Source organism: Oreochromis aureus, linkage group 5 (assembly GCF_013358895.1).
Source record: "Oreochromis aureus strain Israel breed Guangdong linkage group 5, ZZ_aureus, whole genome shotgun sequence".
Classification (NCBI taxonomy): domain Eukaryota; kingdom Metazoa; phylum Chordata; class Actinopteri; order Cichliformes; family Cichlidae; genus Oreochromis; species Oreochromis aureus.
In genome coordinates this window covers 23,681,037-23,692,321 of record NC_052946.1, presented here as the reverse complement: position 1 = coordinate 23,692,321, position 11,285 = coordinate 23,681,037, and the positions used below count along the sequence as shown (strand labels likewise).

General features: G+C 40.4%; 1 protein-coding gene across 2 annotated transcripts in view; it reads right to left on the bottom strand.

The window, feature by feature from the left end:
• Nucleotides 1-1,773: 1,773 nt before the first annotated feature.
• Nucleotides 1,774-11,285, bottom strand: part of trim62.1 (tripartite motif containing 62, tandem duplicate 1) — a 34,738-nt gene continuing 25,226 nt past the window's right edge. For both annotated transcript variants that reach the window (XM_031735062.2, XM_039612497.1), the window contains 2 exons: nt 9,861-9,976; nt 1,774-4,574 (listed from right to left, as the gene is read on the bottom strand). In XM_031735062.2, the coding sequence (XP_031590922.1) occupies nt 4,024-4,574; nt 9,861-9,976 (667 nt within the window). In that variant the 3' untranslated portion in view covers nt 1,774-4,023. The remainder of the gene's footprint in view (nt 4,575-9,860; nt 9,977-11,285) is intronic.

The following is an 11,285-nucleotide window of genomic DNA, read 5'->3' as shown; positions in this document are numbered from 1 at the left end:
AGATGTTGGACTAATCCCTTCAGCAGTGAGATGGTGTAAAATCCTGTGGCACAGTCATGATCCTCAAGTCCCATTTAATCTAATACGGTGCATAATCCATGAACATGAACTGCATAATAACACAGATGATGGATCTGTTCATGCCACCAGCATTACGGCTGAAGCTCTTGTTCTTCAGTAGGAAGGGAAAAAAAATGATGACAAAAGTGAGCCTCTATTTCTGCTTTCCCCATCACTTAGAAGATTAAAAACCCTACACTCCCGCCTCAGGAGGGCCACATCAGACTGGAATCAGATACGGGTCTCTCAAAGGAGAGCTCAGTGACTTTTTAATGGACACTTTCCCCTCTGGGAAAAATGTCTATTACGGGTCGGACACCTTCTCCTCGGATAAAAATGTCTTTAATCACAGGAGCGAGCTGAGAAAAGTACCCAGAGTCAAAGCTGAGAATATGAAGCCTCTTGTCCTGAGGGTCTGCTCTGAATCAATGGCACTGCTTCAAACTGCACCGTGTGTTCATGAAACAACGCTCAATTGCTTTGGAGTGTGAAAGAAGAAAGAACTAAGGCACAAAGTCAGAAACACAAATACAATTTTTTTTTCTTCCTGGGGTTTTTGACGCAGAACGTGACTCAGACGTTAATCGTTTTTGTCAAGATTTAAAAAATAAAATAAAGGGGCTGCACAACAGTTTCTTCTTTGCTGTTTCACTGAACTTCCATCACAGATGGCAGACGAACAGGATGCATTGAAAACGGTGGCTCACCCGCAGTGAGGGAACACTGAACTCCAGCAGACATCTTTTTTTATTCATCATGTCACACGCCCGAGCCTCAGTCTCAGCCAAAATAGGGAACAGTAATGAAAAAGAGTGCACAGCCTCCCACCTCCCTGCTGGATACCTTAGCAGAGCTGCGAGTTTGGCACAGCCCAATAAAATGTGTGGCATGAAAACTCTCTGATCTGGAGCAGGTATTGACAAGCTCAGACAAAGCCTTCCTACATTTCAAGCAGGACTCATCTGCCTACCAGATGTTTCATTTTTAGGGTTTTGGTTTCAGCTGCCGCATGATGTTCATTATGATGATGTTTTAGCAAAAACGTGACAGATCGTCACAGATGGAGGAATAGATGACCACTACCCTTCAATGGCCAAAGGAAACAGCACATATAAAAGGTGAAGTTAAACGCCAGGTGGTGCTGCACAAAAGGAGCACTAAGGCTGGGTTTGGGTGAAGACTCTGAATGTTTTGATTTTACACCCTGAGATAAAGCTGTGCTCCATTTTTCTAGAAAATGTGAGAGTGGGGGAAAGGAAAGAAAAAGGGAATAAAGTTAAGTAGATTTAAGATTGATGACATCTCCAAAATGAAAACTAGTCATGTGTGATGACATGCTTCCACTCAAAAGATAAATAGAGTCCATTTATGTATTGCTTTTTTAGACTTACTGACCATTTAATGTGCTTTAAACTACAACATACATTCACCCACTCGTTCGCTTCTTAAAAAGTGTTTACAGCAGTTTCTTAGGACATGTTTTCCAAGGACACTCTGTTTTGCAGACTGGAGGAGCCGGGGATCAATTCTCTGATCCACTGATTTCTTGAGCTGCAGTTGCTATGTAAGTTCTCTATTAAACACTCTGTTCTGTGGCACACTGAGGTGTGCAGATGAGCACACTTCAGTTTTCCAAATTGGTATTATGAGAAAAATGAACCGGATTGCTCTGCGGAGTCGCTGCACCATCAAAACAAAGTTAATGAGACTGTGTGATTTTTCGCAGTCATTTATTGTACATTAAAACATTTCCCACAAACCTCCAGTGGCAAAAGCTCACTAGAATATATTCACACAATGATGGGTGCGCAAGGAGGCCCCTCATCAAAAGACACAATCATCATAATAATCATTAAAAGTGTCATAGATACTATCGTCATTTTAACCATTCGCATCACCGTCACCAGTAACATCACCTCACAATAATCTCCTTCTTAATATTTAATATAAAGTCTTAATGAAGCAGACAGCACAAGGGTCTGCAACAAACTGGGGTCAAGTTTTGTTTTAACCTGGGGGGTTACTCCAAGGATGTTTTCCATAATAACAGATCGAAGAGAGAAAAATAACCCACTGTGTTATCTGGAGGCATTTTTGTTGGGTATCTGAGGTGTGCCAGGTGTTACTCAGCCACATCAGATAACTGGTGAATAACTCGCAGGCCCCTGCAGATCTGTGCAAGCTAAGACAAGCGCACAGAATCATCTGCAGATTCACAAAATTTGACCCTAGTTTGCGTCATACTGCACATACTGCAATCACATCCTACAAAAACAGGGGCACTGCCCCGATTTTTCTTTTACATGGACAAAACAAGAGGACACACGTACTAATGCAAACGTGTACAGAGGCAATGGAAGGTCAAACTGATCCTTTTTTTGTGTTTCTCATTTGTAGATTTCCCGCAGAAGAAAAATCTATTAAGCTCTGCTTGATAGCAGGGTATTTTGCAATAAACATTTTGGCCGCTCCGTGGGTATGCCTGGATGGCCAGATGGGTGTTTATCAACCACAACCAAAGCTGGATTTAAAATTATAGCTGCAGCAGGCTGCACAAACACACCCGTGAACATCCCCTCCGAGCGCCTCACGCGTCTCTCAGTGTGCCGGAACTGGCCGAGGGACAAGAGCCTCTTAGAGCAGATTCTGCTCGACTTGTGTTTAACTAATGATAAACAAGAGCACTTGAGGCACATGTCAAAAACACAAGTGAGCCTCTGAGGACTTCTCAGTGATTCTAATCACAGCGACGGCGGCGGCTGCAGCAGCTTTGGGAATGCAAGTCACAGGAAACATCCTATTACTGCTCGAGTTCATCCATCCATCACCTTTTATTTGATAATTAAAAGTTCCTAAAATGTACAGTTTACACAAATGACAGGATTTAGACTAACAAAGCGAACAGTTGGTCTCAGAACTGATCTATAATGGTCAGATTTTTCACATCTGAGAATTTATGCACTTGTCTCTGCTCAGTCAGTATGATTTACAAATGTTTTTGACATCAAGACATATGATCAAACATCAGGCGTTGTGTAACTTAAACATGATCCAGCATGATGACACTTTTGTTTTTAAACTACTGATACTTTATACACACACACACACACACACACACACACAAAGTATTCATTTCCACCAATGAGCAGCATATGTCTGCACAACCTCATCACCTCAGCAGCCTATGGACTTCTATAATCATTCATTTAGGTGCTGGTGCACACAGAACTGGAACTTTCTGCACAATGATAAAACCTGTACAGACACATGGATGTAGGAGGAACTACCATGGTCTCAGAGACAAGTTAAAAAAAAAAAAGTGCCAGCAGACTTGACGAGAAGATCGCTGTCCAACCAAAAGCCAAAATAGGAGCCAAGTGCTGTCAATCACATTCCACAGACAAAGCTAAGCCAACTGTACAGCGAAGAGAAGACAAGTGACCGGTATCCACTGTCCACTTGTTTGGACAGGGAGAGGGAGGGAAAGAGAGAGGGACGTCAAGTCTGAAAAGCCTGGAGCTTGATACGGAGAGCAGAGCCCCCTGGGAGTGTGCAAGGTGGGCCTTAGACAGTTACTTTAAAACTGAGGATAACTTTTATTTATTTTTTTTTCCACTACTGCCACAGACCTCAAAATAAGCCCAGGGGTCCCCACTGTCTCCATTTAATGCCATCTTTTTCATAAAAGATGCAGAATGAGGCTCAACAGCAGGCTGTACCTGTACGATCACTTCAAGTCAAAAAGAGAAGAAGAAGAAAAAAAAAAAAAAAAAAGTTTTTAGTTTTAAGAGCAACACCGAGCACAATTCCTACACCGAACTGAAGGAAAGAAGCATTTCAAACACCCTATTTAACATTTTGAAAGTGATTTCTTAAACATCTTTTGAAACACGTGAAACCCGTGGATTCATCGATGACCGATTCATCTGTCAGGACAACTCAGATCACAGAGGCGAGCAGCTCTTAAAGGCGTACAGTGTTGATTCGCAGTGGCTGCACATTCTTGCCATTAGCGTGACTCTGGCCAGGGCTGAAGTAGGGGAAGACCTTGGGGGGGAATTTCTCTCGGTAGGTGTAGAGCCAAGACATGTCATCTGCGTTGTAGAAGATGAGCAGGCCTTTGGGGTAGTCCAGGAACACCCCCACCTTCTCCAGCTTGCTCTTGACATTGAGACGGGTCCAGGGCTCAGTGCAGGCGCTGTACTGGTTCCCGTCATGCATAACGATGCAGTAGAAGCCGCGGCTCGGCTGGATTTGGATGCTGCCTTTGCGACTGACTGTCTCGTTGGCCACGCCGATCATCCACTGCGTCTTCTCCGACACCATCACCTCCCAGTAATGAACGCCAGACGAAAAGCCCTCTGCACCCAGAACGGACACCTCGACATCAAAGCGCCGAGGGGAGTCCTGCAGAGGCTGTGGATGGAGATTCCCGTAGGCCACGATGGTGCAGTCGTCTGAGAGAATCAGTCTTTGGTGGGCTGTGATGGGGTCGAGGGTCAAAGCTGCTGGCACTGAAGAAAGAAATGAACAAGTTGAAGTTGAAGTAAAGAGCGAGCATTTTATTTAGTTTCAGATTTAACCCTGAAAAGAGACTGAACAATGAAAAAGAAAACACCAAAAAGTAAAACAAGGAAACACACACATTAATATGTTATGACTCAGCCAGACAGAAAAGCAAGGACAGCAGTGTTATTCTCAGCAAGTCCGTTTGCTTCATCGTGCTGCCGCTGCGGGAACAGTTTTATGCTGAGGCAGTGAGTGAACACTCGAAGGTTGCTGGTCACTTTGTAGGAGAGGTGGGGTCAGGGTGATGAAACAGAAAAGTTACCAACGATTTCGTCATTTTGATCACAAACTGAAAGTTGGAACAAAAGTCTTGGCTTTATTCTCAGATTCTGATTTGCAGTACTTTGCAAAAAGTTTTAAAACTTAAAAAAAAAGTTTAAAACTTCAGATCTTCTTATCCATCGGGGAGGCTTCTGATCAGTCCCAAATTTATTCTGCTGCATGACAACAAGCTCAAACCTCCAAGCAGAGTTATGAAGAACCGTCTTCAGGATCTGTGATTGCTGCTGTTTTTAAAAGGCACAGGATGGTGACAGCAGATATTTTAATTAGGGGCATGATTTTGGAGGGTAACTCATAGTGCAACAACTTGGCCATGTGTTGTCCATGGTAACTATGACAACCAGCCAATCTGGGATACATCACAATTTCTCTGTTTGCCTTTATTTGGTGAACTGAACCTCTGGTGTTTGCATCATCATCATTATCATTATTATTATTATGCTAATAATAATAATAATAATAATAATAATAATAATAATAATGATGATAATCTTTATTATTGAGTCTCTTACAAGTTAGTTTCTAAAAATGATTCAGGGGCTTAATTTTTGTGTAATGTTTCTGACATCTGAGTGAAAGCACAGAGATCAAAGTTCCATAAACTTTACCAATCCACACTCACCAAGCTGTGAAATTAAAATTTAATGAATCAGTTAGTTAGAGATGCAGCAGCTGTGAATGTGGCTGACAACCAAAATCATTTTGTTTGCTCAGATGCTAATCGCTGTTAATTCAACAAAGCTGGTCAATGCCAATGTTTGACCAATAATGTCCCACTAAAGAAAACTTTTGTGACCGTGTGCAGTGACCCTGGGATCTCGCTTCCTTTAATATGAATGCTTCACAGACCACTTTCAAACAGTTGCAATCAGTCTGCTAACAGTCTGTGGTTGAATGGGGCCAAATCGTCAATTTTAAGTAATTGTGTCACAGACAGGTTGCACTTATCAGTGGTTTGACTCAGATTGCTAACATGTTGCCTCCAATCTATCTGGATTTATAAATTAGACGTCAATTAATTTCAAACCTTCATCAATCTGTCTGAGACTGCAGTGAGTCCAAGTTGGGTTGTGACTGTTTGTACAGGTCACATGATGGGAAGCAACCCTTCTCCAATCGCCTTGTAACTATAAGTCTTCAATGTAGCTACATTTGATTGGTCACCAAAGGGGGGGCTGAATGCAATCACGAAGTCTGACAAACCAGATTTTTCCTAGTGCTAGAAGCCATTTTCACTAGGAGGCATTTCTCGTTGTACATTTCTGTTTTGCAAAGTACACTCTGGTAAAGGTCGGCTCCTTAAATACCAAAATGTCTGCACTACCACTGAGTTAAAGTAAGAGGTATTGTGTTATGTTTTGGGAAAACCAATCATTTAACCCAAACAACATTACACTATAGTGTATGTATAATTGCTGCCAGAATTGGAGAAGGTGACCAGAGTCCTGGCCTGTGGTAGAGGACGAGTAATGACTTGTCATTATATGGCACACCCCACTGCAGCTCAACTCCTATTTCAGGAACATGACCCGTATGCATGTGAGTGTGCATACACTGTGATGTAGTCTTCATAATGAGTTTTTACATTCTTGTATATATCATATACTTCAAAAATGAAGTGCTTTCATGAGTCTGCACAGGATGTGACCATGTGAAGAGAAGAAGCAGTAATTACAGGGATGGGAGGAGCAGCTTCAGCTCACAGCCCTCCTCGCCTGTAGGAGGCCATTTCTCAGTGCAGTTAAGCAATTTTAGGCGGGTCTGCAAATGTTTAGTTATAAGGGAAGCACTTCAGGCCAAACAATAACATCTTGTTCCCTTTGCCCTCTTTTATATGAAGCAAATTCAGGAAAGAGAGGCAAGGGCAACTTTCCAGTTCTCCTGTATTTATATCAGCCGGGATAAATGGAGGTGAAATGTCTGGCAGCCTGCCAGTGGACAGCACAATAGCTTCTTCACACAATGACATCTGCAGTGTTTGTTACAATCGAGTCATTAAAATTTCATAAGCGGAGTGCCTCTGTGTGTCATATGAAGAAACATGAAGGCAGGCACACATGAGGAGACTCCATTTCCCCGCTGCTGAACATGAGGAAAAAAAAAAAAAAAATGGGAAAAGAGAAAGGAGAAAGGAGGGGAAAAAAAAAAAAATAATAATGGCACAGGGTCTGGTAGTTATTTCTGCTAACCCATCAGTGACAGCAAGGGATGATGGGAAGAATGTCTTTGTTGCATCTCTGGCAACTGCTGGTGATGGATCGTAACCAATTGTTCCATTTGGCAGGCAGTCAAGGGAGGCCAAGAAAGTGCCCGGCCTCCACTCAGCCAGCAACGGGCTGAAATGAGAGAATTGATTGAGGGAGTAAAAAAAATCCTCAGCACATTATTTTAAATAATCTCCTCTGAGTGAGTGATGGCTGTAGGGCAGAGATGGTAGAGCTCCTCTCAGGACCGCAAACACAGAAGGACATTACCAACCTGCAGGTTCGATTACAGACGAGAAAGAAGCTCAAAAGCTTCCCAGAAATATTAATGCTGGATCTTCCTGCACTCTATATTTGTGAAGAAAATTAGATTATCAACGTATTCTAGGCTCCATCTTCTATGGAAGATGTGGTTACTTGTTTTCTTTCCAGGTTAGTTGAGATGATTAACTCCTTTCTAATATCCTTGGGTAAAATATCAACACAACAGCTAGAAACAGGGTGAAAAGAGTAAGTATGGCTCTGTCCAAACACAACCAAAGCCAGCAGCCAGCTCTTTTAATTTCTCTGATTAACATGTAAAGTCTTGTCTGTTTAATATGGACAAACAAAGTATAACCAGCAATTTGTGGTTTTAAAGTCTTAGCACAAATTCAAACAGGCCAAAAAAGAAGCTTTAAAACAGGAACAGACAGCCACACAGAAAGCAAAGTGCTGCTTTTAAACTGATTTAACAAACATGCAATGTAAATGAGAGCTTTAGAGGGGCTGCTAGATGGATTTCTTTCAGTTATGCACAAAGCCAGACAAGCTGTTTACTTCCACTGTATCTGAGAAGCTAAGCTAGCCACTGTCTAGACTCATTTAGTGGTAGGATGTGGGAGCGGCACTAAAAGCAAGCAACATTTTTCAAAAGTGAGTATCCACTTCTTTAACACCTGTATATTTACTAAACCACATGTCTGAGTACATCACAGCACATTTATACATCTCATGATGTAGTTATAGTCACACACCAGAGGATCAATGCATCTACATATAAGCAAGGCTCATTTAAAACTTTGAGATCTTTTTACTTTACATAAAATTTAAGATTATACTTGAGATTGAAATGCACATCAAATGTGAAAATATACAAAAAAACAAAATCCCACTCTTATTGTTTACAATCTCGTTATAATTCTAAGCTACATTGCATTGGCTCAGTTTTGAAACACCTTGGAGACACAGCAGTTTTCTTCAGGCTTTTAGTGCTTTTGGCACAAGAGTAATAGTTATTCTTATGCCATTAATTGTTCCACTTGCATCTTCCCATTTCCAGAGACTAACGAGCAGGTTAGCTTGCAAAGCTCTTCTTCATCACCATCTGGCCTAAACGGACCACCTCCTTTGGCTCAGTCACACTAGATTAAAAATAGGATGCCAACATCCTTGTGACTAGGAAAATAATTTCTGGTTATCTGGTGATTGCATTCAGTGACTGACTGCAAGTACCTGCAGTGATGCAATTGCACAGATCGTCTGAGGGGTATACTATGCAGGGAGTTCAACACAGCAAGGGTTTTTTGTGTTAGCTTGCTTGACAAAACTTAAAACCGCAGTAGGAGATAACATATCACGAGGATAATTATCAACTTTCTGTTAAGCCGGACTTTCTGCCTCAAGTTTTACGGACATGTGACTGTTTTTCCACACAAAACGATCCCTACGAGCGCCACCTACCCGAGAGATTCAGATTATGATAAAAACTTACTAACAATAAAAATACTAACAATAAAATATGATTTTATAATTTTACACATGCCCATTCCTGTGACAATGTAATACAGTTTGTTTTTCTGGTTTTAGTAAGGTATGGCTTAACTTGCACATATAAAACTGATTTCCCCAGAAGAGCATCTATATTGCACTTAAAACATGCTGTAAATAGAAGAATCCATGAAAATAATGCACTTCCAGGCATCTTTAAACTGAAATTTGAAATATAACCAACTGCCAGCCACATTATGTGTTTGGCATGGTGCGACAGTGATTTAGCCAAATAAAAGAGCAGAAAACTCTGACATGGTCAGATCGACATGGTTTATTAAGCTATTAATCTCACTTTGTGGTACATCCTGTTGTTTAAAAAAAAAAAAAAACTAAAAAAAACCTTTTGTTGTAAATCCCAATTCTTTTGATTTTTGTATTTATTGCGTTCACTTTCTCATACCTTTGCAAATGTTATGTTACCTACCCCGTTTGCATTTCTTTCATTCAACCCATTCAGCGTACTAGGTCTGTACGTAAATTAATGGTCACTTAAATTTGAACCTGTGACAATGAAATACACAAATACACAATGAAGACTTTATTTTTTTCTTATAATATAATATATTGCAAACTTGGCCCAAATCAATAACAGACATATGGCAGACATTACATTTTTTTGCAACCATTTTTTAAGGCAACAGGTCAACTTTTTCCAAGTTCATTGCACACGGTTGTAATAATTTTTGTCAGGTTGCATTTCCCTGGTGTAGATATAGCATAAGGTAGGATCTACAACTGTTATTTGAAGTATCTTCAGCTTACTTATATAATTTCTACACATTATTACAAATATAAACCTGAATGAGTTAGCCAAACAGTAAAATGTGTTCAAACTGTGAAAACAGTAGCATTTTGTTTTTGGGAATTCTCGCATAATGACAATAAGAACATTTCAGACTCATTCAAATTGAATTCAAGACATAAGACTCATACCTGGTGAAATGTCCTGGAAGAGTGATTTCCATATTGTATACTGTAAAGGGCCCATGTACTTTGATGTCGGGAAGTCCTCATACGTTAGGTTGGTCTCATGAATCTTCCCCTTGATCCTGAGTCAGAAAGAGAGATCAATAACAGTCCAAATCCAATTTGCTGCTTTTCCCCCGCCCTTAATAACACTGCCTGTGGTGTTCAGACCACAACATTGACGCCTCAAGTAATAAATCTACTTTGTGTGTTTTAAATATGCCATTAAGCAGCTGACAAACTACTTCATGAATCTCAAGGCACAGGGAGTTAAAAAAAAAAAATCATCACTGTACAATTCAATACGAACCTCTACATGAATCACTCAGAGCACTTACATGAAGTTCAGAGTTCAGGCAAGCAATCGAGTGGGTTGTTTAACACTGAAATCTTCATGGGACTTTCCTACGCTTCTGAGCTCTTCTGTTTGAATGCTTTTTTAAGGCAACCTATGTCGATGTGCTAATTCTTCTTCCTCCTGTGTCAAAACAAGATTTTACATGCGTTTTCGATATCTAAGATCTTGGGTTACTCTTTCTTTATCCCACTGAAATATTTATGTGCCTCATCTTGAAATTGAGAGTGCAAACTTTTTTCTTCTTTTATCTGATCACAAGGTGATTTGGGTCAAGCAGCTACTGTAAGCCATCTGACTGCATAAAAGAAATGACTGTAAGCTCGCAGAGAGATGGTACGGGTCACAGAAGTGTTGCTGGATCTGCATTTACAAGAACAGCATGTTTCAATTCATCTCCAGATCAATGGAGATGGGGGCTTTTTTTAAACCATGACCACATCACATATTTTAAGAACACTTTTGCACTTTACTCTGAAGAAAATATTTATAGGCAATGCCAAGTGATGTCTGCACAAACAAACAGCCTCTTACGCACACAACTGCATATACGGACAAAGTGACAATTTCTTTACGTAGAGCCCATTGTACACCTCTGACCTTTGCACACTTGTGGTAAAACGAGAGGAAAGGGCGTCTAGAGAGACTTCAAGTAGCTTAAAATGATGCCATGATATTATTACAAAAGATACTGAGATGGATCAGTGCAAGTATCTTAAGAAATTTCCTTTATAAATTATTTACAGGCTCAATGTTTCTGATAATGAAATTATTGCAGGTCTAACAAATATAAACTTATTACCTTAAGTATGGATGCACTGACACAGTTTGTCTTTCTGTATTAAAATGATGAGTTTCTTGTTTGGACCATTTGAGTCTATAATAAAGATGGAATGACTGACAGTCTGCCCTCATACACTGATTTAGTCTAAAATACAGGACAAAATGTTAGGACAAAAGTATTATGTGACACTCCTTTTAATCTTCCAGTTCAGGTGTTTTCATTCCTGTTGTCAAAGGTGTATAAACCTAACCAT